Source organism: Lineus longissimus, chromosome 13, assembly GCF_910592395.1.
Source record: "Lineus longissimus chromosome 13, tnLinLong1.2, whole genome shotgun sequence".
Classification (NCBI taxonomy): domain Eukaryota; kingdom Metazoa; phylum Nemertea; class Pilidiophora; order Heteronemertea; family Lineidae; genus Lineus; species Lineus longissimus.
Genome location: NC_088320.1, coordinates 802,279 through 820,902, shown reverse-complemented (window position 1 = coordinate 820,902; position 18,624 = coordinate 802,279). Strand labels below are relative to the sequence as shown.

At 41.4% G+C, this 18,624-nt stretch overlaps 2 protein-coding genes across 2 annotated transcripts in view; one reads left to right on the top strand and one right to left on the bottom strand.

The window, feature by feature from the left end:
* LOC135498266 (zinc finger E-box-binding homeobox 1-like) overlaps positions 1–18,624 on the top strand; it is a 137,778-nt gene that overhangs the window by 93,191 nt on the left and 25,963 nt on the right. The gene's annotated exons all lie outside the window — the stretch shown is intronic.
* On the bottom strand, positions 12,390–18,494 carry LOC135498293 (galanin receptor 2b-like). The gene is made up of 2 exons (XM_064788541.1): positions 17,793–18,494; positions 12,390–17,290 (listed from the first exon to the last, which is right to left on the bottom strand). The coding sequence occupies exons 1-2, from the start codon at positions 18,107–18,109 to the stop codon at positions 16,591–16,593; spliced, it is 1,017 nt and encodes a 338-aa protein (XP_064644611.1). The 5' UTR covers positions 18,110–18,494; the 3' UTR covers positions 12,390–16,590.

Below are 18,624 nucleotides of genomic sequence, written 5' to 3'. Positions count from 1 at the left end.
GTTCTGCGAGATGACTTGAGTATTCTTGGGGAGTGTAATTAGGGGTTGGCCTGTTTGGATCTGTGATTTCTCTGTTTGCCTTGGAGTGTTTCACCTCCTGTTGGTAGAGTACCTGCATCAGAGTCGAACAGTTCTTATGCAATGTGTACACCATGTCTCCGTAGACTTTTGATGAAATGGACTGAGCATACGGTTTCATCAAAGTTGGCAAGTTGATTGTGCGCAATTACCTGCCGTGTCTTCTACTATTGGCTGACGTTCCCGCCTCTTGTGCGCCAACAATAAAAACATAATAAACAGGCGCAATTTATTCAAACGTTGAATATTACAAGGTAAATGCCATCCACCCCTGCGGTGATGATGCGTAATCGTAAAAAGATGACGCGTTTCTAACGAATCATAGTCATTAAAGTCATAACGAAGATAAATGATGTTATTGTCCGTTACGTAAGGAGACTGTTCATCCTCTTCCATCGCCTGTGTTATGGTTGGTGCACAATTATTAACAAAAGTCTCTTATCATCGGCTGCATAGAATTGGATTCATTTTCTTCTATTCACCCGGGAGTTTCACGGCGTTTTTCATTCTCCAGATTACCTGGTAAGAATCTAAAGTTGATTTCTTATGGGTTGTATTCACGGAACACAGCAGTGAAACGTATTAATGACGCCACTTATTGGCATATTTTGCTACTAAAAGCGGTTCAGTCCTGTGCAGCAGGGACCCCTTGACCGTTAGGCAGAGACCTGAGCCACTTCACCACCACAGCTCCATGTATCAGTAACCGTATTTCGCAAATCATTAGATCACTGAAACATCATTTTCCAAATTCTGTATCCTTGTGCAGTTCATCTGGTGTATGCTAGCACCTTTCATCGCAGGACTGCGACAGCGAAATTGGCAGAGTTTGTAAGATTTTGGTTTCATTCAGATAATTGCGACAGTCTATTTGATTAAACGATAGTAGCCAGCATTGAATGGTACGCAGAAAATTGGACGTTTCTGGTGAATCATAAAACATGGAATTGGCGATCGCTGTGTGCGAGTATTTGTTGACGATCGTGTCACAATCGTATCATCTTCTAGTGAATTGTGGGATAGATACTCTGCCATGGCCACATTTTGCAATTTCAGTAAAAGCGAGGATGGGCTTTCTCTGTTTGGGAATATAAAGATAAACGAACAATCGTTGTTACAAAACCAATTTATTTTCTTTGCTTGCTTTTTATTCTTTGATAACTTTTAGCCAGATGTCCTAACCAGGCCATTTCAGCTCAGGCTGCCAGTTTTTGCCAACCACTTAGTGTATACACCTCAGATAGAGATAAAAGTATGATAAATTCATGCCAGTGACATGAGCCTCTCTTATCATCTTGGTTTTGTAAATCCCATGAACTTTTTTGGAGGAAAGTGTCGTGTGACCAATGCCTGAAGGATGACCAATACACTTAAATCCAAGCGCATATTTCTAGTGATTTCTGGTTGTTACGGATTCCAGGTTCAGAGCAGCAACAATAGGGGTGTCTTTGCCTCATCATGGCCTAAAGCTAGATCTGCCAAGTGATTGCCAAAAGAGAGAGCTGTTAAGACTCATGTCAGACTTGGAGACAAGAATTTCGATCATCCACTTGAGATGGCTAGAGCTAATGTTTTGACAACTCAAGTGATGTTCTTAGCAATACTTCACACAATATGATATCTCTTTCATAAACACATCGTTCTTCCACTTTAACTTTGTTTGATTCACAAATTCTTTCCTGTAGTCAGTGCCATTCTAGATTTTGGGTCACCCAGGTTTGATATCATTGTCAGATTTGATAGCAAAGGATTTCAAGTCCTGTTTCATTGACTAATTGCTACGGTAACCAGGTATTTCTTGTTGCCAAGCCTCTTCACCATGACAACCAAGGTCAAATCTAAAAGGTATGCATCACTGCAGTTACTAGTTGTGTGAATTATGGCCCTGTGATTCAGTTATGGCTAGTCACAATAACCTTTGAGTAGCAAGCCTCAGAAGAAGGGACCACAACTGTTCAGTGTTACGAGACACTCCCTTCCATATTCCGTCTGATGTTAAGCCTCCACTTCTAGCTGGCCCAATCGACCAATTGACGTCAAGATCATACCGCCCCGGCAAATATCCTTCCACTGTCACTTTATCACCTCTGAATCTCAAACATCTGAATATCACCCACGACATTGTCATTTTTCTTCCTGGTCCAATTACACAACCTCGCTAGGACCGGTATAAACTCGGCAAAATGTCCGCCGTCATCTATAACGTGCGAACGCTATCCGGTTGACAGGTAAAGCAGTCACGGATCTGGAAAGAGATGGTTAAAATAACATTATTGCACATGTGATTTATTGTTGGATCATAACCGTGGAATCTTGCAAACCTGGCTTAACGTACGGTACCCGGCGTATCTTCACGGTCATTGCTGGGGATTGTGGGTATTTGTTACGGGATGGAATATGGCGTAAATATCCGGATGGATTGCTGGGGATGGGAAACAATAGACAATGAGGCATCGGACTCGAATCCAGGAATTTGGCGACTAAACTGAAAAGATGAGTCAAAATTAGGTCTTATTTCCATCATTAGCAGTCACGCCTCTGAAATATTTCTTGAAAATCAGTTTCTGTGTATCTAAGGAGAGGGAGTATGGACAATGACGGGAACAGCTGAAATGGACAGAAAGGGGGTGAGCCATTGGAGGAACAGCTGAAATGGACATGGTACCTTTCCTCCATTTGTCACTTTAAATCTATTACAGTTCACTGCAAGAATTTGTAAGCAAATTTCGCCCATGATAACTTAATAAATTGTGCCAACTGAGCGAGGCACGGAAGTCTTCACAAGGGTTTCTGCATCAGTGGGAATTTGTGAATGAAGGTGTGCCAGTGTTATTGAATGTCATAAATTTGGACGCCTGGCAGCCTGTGTGGGTGGGGGGGGGGGGGATACTAATCTCCCTTAAACTGTCTTGACCTCAAAAACTTCACTGTTACAAATCACCTCTAATCCAGAGACAGATTATCAAATTCAACTTGGAAATTTCCACGGCAAAAAACACATTAAGAAAATTTTGAATATTCAATTCGGGATTGGAACATGAGAAATTCGTGATCCCCTGAATCAGGAAAACAAAGATCAAAGACAAAATGCTGCAGAATAATCAACTCAGAAATGTTTTTGTGTAAAATATGACATTTTGCATATCGTCACATCAGGGGATTTGGTAAAACGAGTGATCTGCGTTCACGGGACGGGGTTTTGTGCGCGTGAGATGCTGGGGATATATCGGAACTGACAAGTTGGATCACGAGGATTGAAAACAATTCTAAGAAGGAGCGTGTGACTAAGAAAAAGGTGTATGACGGTATGTTGTGATCTCTGCTGACGCCAGCACCGCATAACATTCTACGATATCAATCGTTGATTTTGCATAATAAGTCATAACTTTGTTATTGGTGAGATGTAAACGGTAGATATTGTTTCAATATTGATGAATAAGAACTGAGTTAACCCTTTAAGGAGTAATACGGCATGCGTTTGTGACGTTGTGTTTGTGTTTGCGCGAGTAGTGAGAGGATGGTTTTAGCTGATTGGTCAGTGAAAGAGGAAACAGATGGAGCGTATGTAAACATTGACAAAACAGAGGAGGTAAAAATGGTCGCCTCTGCGTTGAAACTCGGAACGAATCACAATACTTCAATGGTAATCTTTTAAAGTGAGATGTGTTCCCTGGGCTAACAGTGCGTCTACCCACTTTCCCTGCCACACTTCTCAAACTTCATGCCGAAACGCCAATAAATTTTCTTTTGTCGTCGATTCCTCAGAAGACGTGGCGAAGATTGAAAGTTGTTGTGGGCATAACGTCCCCGTTGCCTGGTGCGCAAACACCGTTAGAGCCTCATTTGCACCCAACAAATAATGTCCGCCATATCTCCTACGTCCCAATCCCAACACCTTCGCGCTCGGCAAACACTTTCTGACATGGCGCAGCAGCAATCTCCTTTATAGCAGCCATCTTAAACGGCAATATACCTTTAGAGAGATTAAAAGACTCGATGATAACCTATTCCCTCTTGACTTGTTCCACAACGTAATCACAAAAGCTCTGACAACCTAACGTTTATTCGTTATAGGTACACAAGTGTAGCGGGCCTTATGTACACATAATTTTGTCGATAGGAGAAATTTAAGTGGTGCTAGATCATCGCTGAGATGGGCGGAGAAGAGAATTACGTTGTCAGAAGACAACGCGATGAGCTGACAAGGTATTCAGACTCCGCACAAAGGTACACACGCCGAGTCGCTGAAGAAGACATGGGTTATTAGAAAAGTGATCCCTCATAGTCAAACTGTGATCCGGTACCACGATCTGCGAAACTGTCATCAGTGTGTTTCACCTAGTTCGTGGAATCTTATGTGCCATATATTAAGATATTCGTATTTGAGACTCATCGAGTTAACATGAAATAGACTTTCCATCATCAGTTCATTCCAAGACCTGTTTAACATAGGTATATGATATTTGAGACGGCATATTTGGTGGCATTAATAAATTGCTTTGTGAAATTGAACGTTTGCGAGATTTGAACTTTAAACTCAGATGCATCATGGGTATTAGTGCAGCGTCATCGGGCTCGGAGGTAGGACAAGATGAATAGTAACTTTATCGCGGAGTGCCAGAGTGCATTTGCTGCGGTGGGATGAATTACAGTATCAGGAAGAATAAGATTAGGGATTCTGTGAGATCGATGTACAGTGGAACCCCGGTAACACGACCACTCATGGGGCCGAGGTTGAATGGTCGCGTTACCAGGGTGGTCACGTTAGTGAAGTTGAAAAACTGGGGACAAAATGTATGATTAAGTTTTCCTGCCAAAATTGTTGAACTTTTTCAAAAGTTCATAATTCTGAAAAATTTTCAAAGCCAAAATTTTTTTTGGAAAGATGATGTTTCTTCGACTGTTTCAAGCAACTGCTCAGTGGCTAAGACAAAAAAGAAGACTGTCACAAAAACCCATCAAAGGGAATATGCTTTGTGAAGTGGAAGATCTAAGGGCACACACTATCAGTCAGGGAATCAAATTGAATTTTTAACTAAACCGAAGATAAAGCGTCCCAAACGCTTTGTTATCTGACCGAATTCTCATATTAGTCAGGCAAACCATGACTAAACACTTGATCGCCAACTACAAGAAAAAAGTCATCCACCGCAGACCGTAAAAATTGTAATGGTATTATTTAGACAAAGTGGAACGTTATCTTATATAATCGCTCGGAACTTGGATGACATCATAGGGTATCCCCTCGTGTCGCCCCATCAAACAGTGCCCCATGCCACGACTATCCTACGCCGGGATAAAGTCTCCTGGGTTCTGACGGTACTGCTATATCCCAGCATTCCATTATCTCTCAACGTTGATCTAGTACGCAGCATGGGGCGGGCTAGAACAGATGCGGCCCCTTGATCCAGAGGTATGCTTTTATGGAATTAGACGCTAAGCCTGTTATCCGCGTTTAATTTTGTTCGCCATAACCACCTTCTGATATGACGGCCGTAGACGATTAATTAAGATGCAAATTGCGATGCACAGAGGATCAGGCAATTGCAAAGTGATGCATTTTTCAACATAAATATGGCGCATCCCCGTCAACCGGTCTTACTGTTGATCCTGGCTGACAGCTCTGACTCAATGTCTGTGTGTCATCCGGTGGAATGACGATGCTGAACCGGCGTGGGCACCTGTCACATCTGAAGATAACCTCCAAACGAACAGTTTAATTTCTCAAAGTAATTCTAATTTCCCATCGTGTCTGCTTAATTTGGCAGTTTAATCTGTGTCCTCTTGTTGTCGGATTGACCCTCGGAGTCACAGCAGGATAAGTGCTGGTGGACATTGCGTATAAATCACCCAATTATTCGCAGTTGGACGAGAATTGAACTCAATAGATAAGTCCCAAGATGCACTGCACAGGAATGCGTAATTTCCCACAGCAAAAAATAAACTTTGATCACCGCGGTTACAAGAAGTGTTGCTATTCAGTAACTTGATTTGTTCCGTAATGAGCATCCCCGCTCACACAAAACGGACCACGATTGCTCTTGTCAGAGGCGGAGTAACCAGCAGCAATCACACCCTCGGGGGTCGCATCCCTGACTACCGAAGGCGACCTCATTAACTTGTGCTTTGTTTGAGAGAAGTTAATTAAAATAGTGCTCGTATCTGACCCGTTCTAATCATGATGAGGCGATTCATCAGAGCTCACTTAATCATGGCGTACAGTTGAGAAGGCGAGTACTTTCTTCAGTGTCGTAAAGAAAAAGCTGATGAGTTTGGTCGCTTTTTCGTGAATTAAAAATTCAGGTATGGACAGTTTCTGGGCTGAAGATTTTAGGAGGAATGTCTCCTGAATGGCTGCTGTTCAAGAACTACACCTCCGCACCTTATCACCCAGGAGCATGATACCGGCTCCTAAAACAGCGCTGTCTGTTTCTCCTGGCGGCCTAGCCAAGCAGACCAGTGCACATGACGTGTTTGAACGCAACCTCTCCTTGAGGCAATGGGCTGAGTGTCCCTGGGGAGATGGCATGTCCCACAGTGACTCAAACACCTTACAAGGTGGGATAGGGTGAACGTCTCATGCTACTGGGAATGAACTTGATTACGAGTCATCTCGGATTAACTCATCAAGGCTGTTTTTTGCAGTAATAGAGTGCAGGACATTGTCAGTTTATGATACCCATAATGTCCTGTTTTCAACTGGGGCGTGTTTCCAGCCAGGGGCTTACCATGGAGGTGAACTTTCAACTGCCCTTACCATTGGTTCCTATGGTCAAAACATGTGTTGTGATTTGGTATTCAGTGAATATATCCATTGATAACTTAGGCCTTGAGTCACCACCCGCATCCTGGTCGATCATTGACCAGTTATACCCACATGAAAAACTTTTAAATCAGAGTCCAGTTTCTAAACAATCGGGAATATACCGGTGTCACCTTGATAACATGGTCAAAACACTTGTTTCAGAGTTGCATGGGGGAGATTGCCAGTGGTATGTCCTGGTTGGCCAATTATCTAGGTATCCCTGTAAAACAGGGTGAAAACAATTCCGGTAGAGTGTCGCGTTTCTAAACAAGCTGTAGAGTGAGGTTGGGGTCATGAGAACCCGCAGGTATCACAACTATCTATGTGAGTCAAACGAGACAAAGTTGTTTTTGTGGACATCTTATAGCTGCGATTTCTTTACCTTTTAGTTTCTTAGGTGGTGGCAACAGGCTACGTGGACACTCGAGGAAGTTTCCACTTTAAACTGAGTGCAAGGAATTCAGTAAATATGATGAAAAACTCACCGATGTATTGTAAGTGTGAGAAGCTTTGATTGTGTTGTAATTGAGAGAGGAAAAATCATGCTGTGACTCAAAACATATCCAGGTAACAAAATTAACAATTTAGGTACACATTTCTGTTCACAAGAACAAAATAATGATCTAATCGAAAGAAAGTTCGGCTGAAATTGTGTACTAATACATTACAGGTAATGCAATTCATTCAGGCCACGATGAAAACTCAATGATAGACCTGGTGTTAAATGCTGTCAGCCCAAGTTTAAAGATTCAGATTTCAAAAGATGAAAAATGACAACATCAGTTTCTTTAAATCGTTTATTCCGAGATGGTTTTCAATGGTTTGATTTCCCTAGTATCACCGGAGCGAGACGTACAAATTCTTATTAAACTTTCGAAACAGTCGCAATAAAGATCGTGAAACCTGTGCGGTTTGAAGCCAATTAATAAAACCCATATGTTTAAGGTCTTTAACAGCCGCTGATTTCCCGGAGTACAGTTACATAAACTCCCCGATTAACTCTTAAAGGGGCGTCTTGAATGCGATGTTTGAAAATTTGAACTTGATTTCCCTGGAGACAAGGTTTATGGTGTAGATTTTTATATCCGGAGTTAAGGTGGTATTCTTGTGATTGGTAGAAACTGGCATGGTCTAGTGGGACGTGTGAAATCGCACTTTTAGATTCTACAAGTCAAATTTGAAATTTCTTAAGCGTTTTGGACGTGAATATGAATTCATTGCACCTTTTGGCTCACGGGCTAATCATGATTTCAATTATTTGAAATGTGCAGCTGGAATTACAAATAAAACGAATGATCGAATAGGATACTCTTTCTTGGCCGTATTCTATAAAGTTTTTCAAGAGCTGTCCTATTTCTGAACCAAACTACCAAATCACTCATGAGCCCTTATGGCTTTCTCAATGGCAGGACACTTGTCTTCTCTTTCAGGCCCAAATACATTTCATACGAAACTAAGAGTGTGATTTTACTTTGACAAGCTTCAATCTCCTCTCGAATCGTCTGTTAATTCATCCAATGGCTCGATTCCTTCAGTTCTTAGTACATTCAGTATGAAACTAACAATTTACAAGGACAACTAGAAATTTGTCATAAAGCAATCAAATCATGAAGACAAGACATCTACATGAATATTAGTCACCCCAGAATGGGCAATTGAGGTGGTATTACTACAACAAGGGCCCATCATCCATGACAACCCCAGCATCATCTCCACTCGAAGTCAGCGCATTCCTGAACACACCACGGTGAACAACTGTCGCTGCCTAATGACACAATTGAAAACAAATACTAATTTATTCCGCGAAACGGGAATGTAGCGATTTCATCAAAGACGAGTGAAACATGAGGAATTGATCGTGCGCCCTGTTCACCTCTCTCCCTCGGCCGTATCCCGACTCTGACTCGGCGCTATTTCACATGATTCAGTCGGAGAGGAATCAATAGTCAATTGGTCTGTGCGACGTTTAATTTTTCTGCTTTTTGAGGAAGGTATAGGTATTGGTTGATTGATATGTGAAGACGACTTGTGCAGAGATTCTCATTTAGATAGATATGAATGGGGGGAAATGGAGTAAATTTCTCACTGATGTCTATAGACAAAGGATCCAGTCTGTTTAATCATGTAGGGTTATTAGGCTTACTTTCCCTCGGAGGTACAGCAATAGCTGTCAGGGAGAGGAGGCCTCTCACACAAGGAAGCATCCGACCGGCTTTCGAACCCATGATCTCAGGAGTGATATGCCTTTCTTCACCTCATAGTTGTGCAACCTATTCTGGTTTCATCCATTAAGATCGACTTAAAGTATTATTGAAATGCAGCCTCAACAATACCTATGCAAATTTGCGTAAGAGTCGATCGTATTTATCAAAATAACAAAAAGCGAATATTGAGCAAATAAATCAGATTTGATAAAATCATCTCCTTCTCCTCCGAAGAGTTCCATTCAATCCGCACAAATTACGACCTGTTCGCCACCGGTTCAATAACATTGGATTGTGGGTAATGACAAGCGGTAGCCATTCGGCGCTATTGTTCGACACCGTTGACATGCCTCGCGCATGAATACCCACGTAATCAACGCCAAGTTTTCCTTTCTTCGTGACTGAGGAGCAAAATGATATTTGTCAATCAAAATGAACGTCTGATTCATGTCAGGTTGGCTGTGATTCCTGTACATCGGTATAGGGACTCCTGTACATAATGTAAGGCATTTTCTGCCAAATCAACTTGAAGTCAATTTCAGTTGTTGTTTCAGCTCATATTGACTTGAATTTGCAATGCATTCATGTACATTCCTACACAAAATGTACAGAATTTTCCACCATTTTCAATTTCACACCAAATTGGCTTGAATCGACTTTGCATTCATGTACATTTCACTCAAAAGTTTCCCGTCAACTTAAGTTGGAGTCGACACTGATGTCAGATGACAAGTGTATGTAAACTGGTAGGTAGGGAAAGAAATCAAGTTACGCGTCCACCGTCATCTTATTTATCACCGTCCAGGCCGATATCGACGTGTTTATCGGAAAAATTGCCCAGTGGCCTTTAGATTTATCGAGGAAATTGACGGGAGGTTACGACAAATTGTTGTCAGCGCTTTCAAAAAGTTTCACGGTAGCATTTTAGGTGACGGGTTGGAATTCTAATGAAGTGCTAAATGAAAGAAGTGACACATTATTAAGGTGGTGGGACGCGAGTCTGATTTAGTCACTGGCTATGTTGCTGAGTCGATTGGCTTTTTTTATTTGGGGTGGAATTTTGTTAGCATTTCATGACTGTGGTTTCTTTTCTCGTGACGGTATCCATCGAAGACCACCTAAGATATTCTGTGGAACCCCGCTAACACGACCACTCATGGGACCGAGGTTGAATGGTCGCCTTACCGGGGTGGTCACGTTAGTGAAGTTGAAAATCCGGGGACAAAATGTATGATTAGGTTTTTTTGAGAATATCAAACAGGGAGATCACCTCTTTGTTATCAACAACATTGTCCAACCTAATCATCAAACAGACATACAGATATCTGAGACAAATTCATCGAAAAAACTTCCCTGAGCAAAATAGACCATAATCTTGCATGCGTCATGTGACAATACAGTGGCCACTCATTAAAAAATACAATTACAGATCCGTCATCGCCATCAAACAAAATTTTGAAAAACACCAGGATGAATGTGCGCCATAATTTTGCATTAGCCTCTGTTGTTGATTATTGTAACCTTCGAAGCCAGCGCAGACAGTGAGACTGGCCAGAGAACCAGGCAATTTCATCATTTGAATGTAGTTTTCCTCAACGAATAAAAATTGCCGCATGGGCATTAAAATCCCTTGGCGCATTTACGATAGTGTATGTAAAACGAGTTATTTACATGTGGAGTACATTGAAACTTTTATCACCCCGATTAATCATTTTTCCAACGGAGTAGGTTTTGATAGTGGCCGGGACTAAAGTGAACCAGGGTGCATCAGGAGAGCAGTTGGGTTCAATTGGGAATTATGCTGTGCTGTTCTTTGTTTGCACTCCCCCTGCAGTGTACTGGTCTAATCGGCTAATTCAGCATCTTGGTTTAGCTACATCCCATCCCCAAAGTATGAAGAGTACTACACCATGCTACTGCTGCCTTCAGCAGTGCTCACTTCTCTTAGGGAGTGTGTATGATTGATGGAATAGCAAATCTGTAAATTGATGGCCAATTTAGTTGATTGATCTTTTGTTGAGAATCATAAAGGTACAAGATCGCATCAGGAACAAACGTCAGCTTCCACAACAATATTCTGAGGGGCTAATTAGCCTGGCTATTAGGTTCATTAGCCGAGGTGTAATTTACATTGCTCATTATGCACAATTGCTCATGAGCAGTTATTTTTCTATGTGTCTATGGGCAGGGCGCTTAACCCTTATAGGAGTTGGGTTGATTTGTGAAATGTTGATGAAGCTGCAGTATACAAATGTATCCCCAAACCAAAAATCAACCAAATCATTGATCTTTCTTTAGTTTTCATGGCGAGCTTTCAAATATGAGAAACCCAACAACAAGACGAGATGAATCCACAAGTTGAGTGGGACGTGTTGATTGCCTCCAGCAAAAACAATGCTGAACTTCATTTGAAACATGAAAACATCTTGTCTGTCAAACACACTGCAATTAAACCACAAAAAAAAAGGAAAACGTGGTCTAATTAAAAATGGAGCCGTCTTGTGCGTAATACTTCTTACTTCACATCGTCCGAGGAGGTCGTTTGTGCTGCTATTTTATTACTGGATTCTTGGCTCCGCGTTCCTTGTGGCATTGATCGGAGCGGCCGTGAATGTACCTACATCTGACTGAAACTTCTCCGACAATTAGTAAGTGCATATTAATAACCCATCTGCATTTTGAATGTGGAGAGTGCTCCTCAGAACTCGTGTTACGCTCGTGTGAAGTAAGCTGGCACTCTTCACGTGACGATTTGTAACGGGATCTGTCAAACGAAGAAAGTGTAATGAGCAAACCGAAGAAAATGGTGATACTCATGTGGTGCTTCTTCGGACAAGTGGCGGCTGCGACGATAATGAAATTGAAAATGTTTATTACGATAACAATTGAGTTGTTATTGTGCAGAAGGTGCGATGTGAATGAGAGATGCGACTTGAGAATATTGAACTGGTAAAGTGCCAGATCTCATTGCCATGTTCCTTAAAGGCTTCTTGAGCAAAAAACAACGTAATTCACTTTTGAATTCAACCTTCCAGATAGTTATAGGTGCACTAAGCTGAAACTATCGCACATCATTTCAAGCAGCAAAGTCTTTATCGGAATTGAGGAAATATCAAGGTCAAATATTGAAACTAAAGACAGACTAGGTCACTTCAAGATTAAATTTATCGATTTTCTTCAAATTGTCCTGTCCAGTTTTACATAAATATCGCACTGGGCTCCATTTCTCACCAGGAGAAGGTACGAGTCCTTCATTCGTGAGGTGATAGACTTCTCACTGAATAAAGAAGAGGGTTGGAACAGTGGAAGAGGGTCGGGCTTGTGATCAGAAGGTTGTGGGTTTGAAGCTTGGGAAGTGCCACTCGGTCCTCATAACAGGGCTGAAATGACCAAGGGAAGGGGAGACTTCCTCTTTCTTGAACTCGTGGATTCACCACTGATAGCCCCTGCACTGAGGGCTGGGCCACCATCAGTTTGTGCTCCTCAGAAAGATCTCTTTGTGACGATTGATTTCGGGAAATGAATTAGAGTTGGAAGTCCCTGAGTGTCAAGTTGATGTTTAAGGACCCTTCATTCCTCAAGGACACATTGTTGATCAATTAGACCCACTTAAATATCAAGAATGAAATTTTGTGTTCTCACTGACCCAAACATGATAGAAAACTGGGTACAACTACCACATTTGAACTTCATTGAGAGAAAATTGGTTGGGATGACTTCTCAGGGTCATATTGATATCAATGGATGTACGATTCGGCCGACTAATGCAACAAGAGTGAACCAGTGGATGTTCTTACTGGCCCAAAGATGATGCGGAGTTGGTTCTTCTTGATGCTAACTCATCGCCACTCAGATTGGTGTCTCACGTACATTCGTATGCATTCATGCCCACCTCGACTTAAGTAGTGTCTGCCATCCCATGTTAACTGCCAAACTCATCTTGGAGATGTTGCGTACCTAATGCTGGATGACGGTAAACTTCTCATCGCTAAACCCATCATCTTCGGCAATGTAAGTATCATGTATGTAAACCCGTGGAAGCTCAACCCACTTTCGTCTTCTACAAGGACGGCAGTATCAAAAGATGAAAATTAAACCCAAATATCAATTTATTTCACCAAATACTTGAGATTTCAATTATGCCCACCTCACGATACCCGGGATGCCGTCTTTGTAAATATCTCGAGCGTTGTTCGATACGTTTCATCACCAAAATAAATACAATACTACTCGTGCGACAAAAGCATAATTATATAGAACGAGGAGTCGCCGTGACTTCCCCGTAGCCAAACACTCGACTGTGGTGTACTTCTACCTAAGATTGCTCAATGAATCACGCATGCTAACGGGACGCAGGATCGCTATCTTAAGACAACGCGAAAGCATGAGTGTTATTATCATTCAAATATTACAAATTACTTATTTGTTCGAGCGAATTCCTCAAGAGGGAGAAATCAACAAACCTCGTCTGCTGAGTCTTAGGTACCAAACAATACCTCACATTTGCACATGAAAATTGCAGTATAATTGTTAGCAAATTGATATCCGATCGTTGCGTGTGATATGTTTTTGAGATGCGCATACTTCAGAGCAAGCTTTGGTTTGAATGCCGATGATCTTCTGTAAGAGGTACGGTTATAGTCGCACTCTGCATAGAAAGTGGTCTTCTTTCATGTTATTGGGCTTTGGTGATCAATTCTGGGTTGGGGTGAGATTAACACGTTTTCTTTTTCGTTGGTTTGGTCACAATTTGTTGCCCACATGAGAAACAATGGAACCTAATTAATGATCCGTTAATGATAACAGCATGGAATTCCAAAAGCAGTTAATGATGCACTAGGTGTCTGGTGAGAAATGTCATCTCCCAAGAAATGCCGCAGCTTGATGTAAATTGCATCGAAGACTTACAAAAGTGTAATTATCAACACCAGGACTAAAAAAGAACCTGCACAATTTCTGTAACTTAAAGACGGTGTTCAGATTTATTTTGCAAAAGATCGACATTCTTTGATAAATTACGCTCACCGTGATTTGTTTCTTCGGGGTCCTTCGTCGCAGATTTCAACTTTATTAAATACTTGCCACGAATATCAATATTTCTTAATAAAAAACAAATTAAACACGGGACAATTGAGCGTTACACGTCGAGCACCGCATGGTACGAATTTAAACTTCATCATTTCCCCCGGTTACCGTTAGGAATAATTTCAAAACCGACTAATGAGTTATCGGCAATATGTTAATTTCCGTGCAGCATGCTGGTATTTTTTCACGCCTTACAAGACGAGATTTCAATGTAAATTTAATGGCTATTGACGGAGGTAAAAACTAGGCAGTGTTGGCTGCGGATGGCGTAATAATGTTTATGCAAATGAGACAGAAGGCAACTCCAGATGAATGGAGAGTGGAAGAGTTATTTCGACTCTGGCGGGATTCGCTGCCGCTGGTGAAAAGGCACCTGTTCACTCTGCACAGCTTTCAAGGGAGACTCTCTTTCAGAACAAGGTGGGGCAGATTAAGTTACTTGAAGTTACCAATAGGTGTCTCTAGTATATGACAGTACAGCATCACCCTGTGTTTGTATATGGAATCTTTTTATCAGCAAGTCGAAATCACATCGCAGAACCTCGCCCCTAACTTTGCAAAGAGCTGCCTGGGGACCGTCAATTGAATACCCTGTCCATATCACTATTTTGTGCCCAGAAGTCAAACGTGTATTTACTAAATCACTTTGTAGAGGGCTATAGGAGGATGCATCTAAAAGGGTACATAAGCAATTGTTAGAATGTTTATGTACCTTTTCTGTTGCAATTCAGTATTGCCGACTTCACAGGAACTGTGCATTTATAAATTAGGGATAACCATCTGTAAATTTGACTGTTTTATGAACAGCTTCAAGAATCATAACTCCAGTTATCAATTTCTAAAATCTCGTTAATTCTGATACAGATCTAAGAAACAGATGCAATTTTGAAGTTTTCATCAGTTTTGCATTTTGTTGGAATTAATTGCAATTCTTCAACTTTACTCTCACAATATGCAAAGTTTTGATAGATTTGAGAATTGTTGATGACAAATTTCACCCATTTTTCACAATTTCTGCCAACACCATGATCAGTATCACTGAAGTAATTTCATTCAAGTTTTACAAAAATATAAACTTTGATTTTCAATTTCTGTGTTTGAAAAGAAGTTTAATTTGCATCAAGTAATTTCTTTAATTTATAACGAATCTAAAAAGATGACAATTAATGACGAATACGTTTAACCCTTTCATACTTCAGAATGTAAAACTTGATTAAAGCTCCTGTCATAGGGTACGACGATGATTCAAAACTTCGCTAATTAAGAGTTCTACAACTAATGAGTTAACATTAATTAAGTTTCAAAATAACGCATCTTTCTCAGATCTTGCTTGTTTTTCCAATAATATTTTTATTCTCTGCCGCGTAATGAGCTGACTAAAATGATAAGATCATGTGCGTCTACCCTGTGCAAGCCTTACTGACAGCTAGTGAGATGGCGTTAGATTACGATGCCATAAACTTCACCTTTCATCGACAAAAAATGGCGGCATAAAGTAGTCGCAATCTGTAAATCATGTTTTCTGCTTTACGCGATGCTTATCGGGAAATATATCGGTAAAATCAGCGCAATCTCTCATGTAGTAAACATGTGTATGCATTGAGAAAATTGAATGAATATTATTTACATGCTATTTGGAGGCTCTTACTCTCCACTATTTGCACCCCCCCCCCCCCCCTCTTGATTTTACTGTGTTTGGTAAAACAGCTTTTATTTTTTAGCTCACCTCTGGGGAGCTTATACGATACCGTGGCGTCCTCATCAATAAGGACATGACTTGTCAGTCCCAAGGGTGTGCCTAATAGGGACATTCTACTGTATTTGTATAAACTATCATTTCAATGCACCAACTTTGAAAAAAAAGCAAATCACCAAAACTGTGTCCACCTACTGATTTGTCTCAGTTTCGGAGAGCTACCCCAACAACCGCATTTATATGAATCCATTACTGTATGATCTAGATCTACTATAACGTGAGGATTCCGACATCGGAGGACTATCTAATGATCCCTCCGTGCCAGTCATGAATCTATGAATGAGAGCTCAAGTGAACTCCAATATATAGTCCAATTCAAGATGAGTTTGGCTGAGTTTGTGTACAAGCTGTAGTGCATGATGCATGCTGAGCCTGGTCAAAGTCAAGTTGAATTGCCTATCGTCTGGTTCAAGCTAACATTTGCTGACTTTGTATACATACTGTAGGCATGATGAACAATCTGTGACATCAAGTTAGGGTTGGAGTTGGGAGGATTTCTGTGTACGAATGCATACAAATACTAGCGACTAAAAGTCTATTGCCTCTTGCCTGTACGAGCAGTAGGATTTGAGTCGGCATGATATGCGTGCGCAAACTATGAAGTAAGTATAACAAGCCTTTCGGCGTCACGGTTCACAGTTCAAGGAGAGACAGTCTGTGTGCTATGCCTTCGTCCCACAACATGACTTGAACACTTGTTTGACATCATCTCGATAGTGTTTACCGCCGCCGAGAATATAAAGATAAAAGTTCACAACGTGATTCAAAGCCGATATTTGGGAGAGGGCAAATGTGACGACTAATAACCTCAGTCGCCAATAGGTGGAGCTGAGGTCGTATGTAGCTGCGACTTCTGGACGCTTTAACACGACTTCACTAATCCCATATGGCAAACACAGAATAACGTAAGCTACTGATATTAGTATCAGCATTTTTGTCAAATGATTCTCTTTTGCGTTATTACCCGTTCCGTCAGCCATCTTGCTCCGATTGGTGGCCGCGCGCCTGACACCATATATGATTATGATGTTTGATATCAAAATTATTATGAAAGGTATCACCACGGCTATAAGTAAAGTCCACGTTCCAAAGAAAACTTCCACCCATGGCATTTGAGGGAAATGTAGGAGGCCGGTTTCGTCTGGCGTTCCAATGAATAAGACATCAAAGGTAAAGAACATGCTGATGTTAACTAAAGTTGGGATTAATGTCATGAACAGGATGACTTTTATTGTTTTTGATACAGTACAAATGGACCTTGCAGCCAATGGAAACATGACAGCGTATGCGCGGTCAACCGTCATGGCGGCCAGTATGAGGCGGGAAACCTGTACGGTCGTGTAGAAGAGGTACCATAGTGTTCTGAAAAGAAAATAGATAATGAGATGTCAAATCATTAGATACAGTGCAACCCCGGTCGGCAACCACCCGCTATGACGACGAAGAATCGCCGGTCCCGAATGGTCCTGGTAACACAACCACCCCAGTACTCGTCCCAATGACCAATATCACCCCTCTAACCCGACCAAAGGGTCTAATTGCCCTGACTGAAAGTTGAAAAAATTTTGGAGTCCAAATTTTTTTTTCACTGGTTTTTTTTCTGCTCAAAATGAACGAACATCATCAGTCCCAAAACTTTTTTGACTTTGAAAAATTTTCAAAATTTTTAACTGACTGAAGTTGAAAAAATTTCTAAGTCCAAATATTTTTTTCTACCTTTTGGCCTCTTTTCACTAATCATAAGACCTTAGGATGTGCAAGGATTTCCTCCAGCACTGCATAAATTCGGACAAAATGTTGGTAGAAAGCGATATAGAAGTATGCAAGCCTGATAGCCAATCACACTCATGGTATTCCGGCTTACCTGTGAAAGGTGTGTCTGTCTTGAATACTGTCACCAAGCCCGTGGTAGGTTAGGCTAGAAGAAAGGATCCAAAGGGCAAGGAACATATTGTCAATGACAGCCAGTGCCGTCATGTAAACACAAGTCGTAATGTGCCGATTCTCCTGTTTAGTGGTTATAAGCAGGGAGAGAGTATTTCCGAAAAACCCGATTGTGAATATTGGATAGGGCGCCCACTTCGTCAAGATGGTGTAAACTATTTCAAGTGCTGGGTACGATGTGGGTGTCGCACTGGTAGGAAGAGGAGTAATCCCCAACTCATAGAATGTGGGGTTCATCACTTTTGCTTTCTGAGAAGGGTTCAGGTTCTCTGATGTATCTTTGCTCCCCTGATGCTGAAATATGTCCTCTTCTCCATACTAGTTCACCTTCACTTACTCAGAGCAACATCTTTGCTTCTTTGTCTCTGTACAATGTGCTGTATGATGCCAAAACTTGTGGATCACCTGTCATGCGAGAAGGTTGAAATGGGCTATTGATAAGGACATTGCATAAAAGTTCCTCATTGTGACAGTTTACAGAGAAAGTGTGGGACGTCTCTTCATCTGAAAGAGTGCAGCTTCTCAGGATTCCATGGCAAAACACAGGGACGTCATCATCAACATGTAGATCTGTGATCGCTGATACAGTTACTTGCGATACGAATTGTTGTGACGAATCACCGATGAAAGGACAAGGAGTAGTTGAGGCTATTTCTAAAAAACCTTGCTGCAGACTAGAGACGGACACTTCACTACACGATGTAATTGTTGATGTACTCAGTCACCCAACCACCAATTAACCACTATCGGTG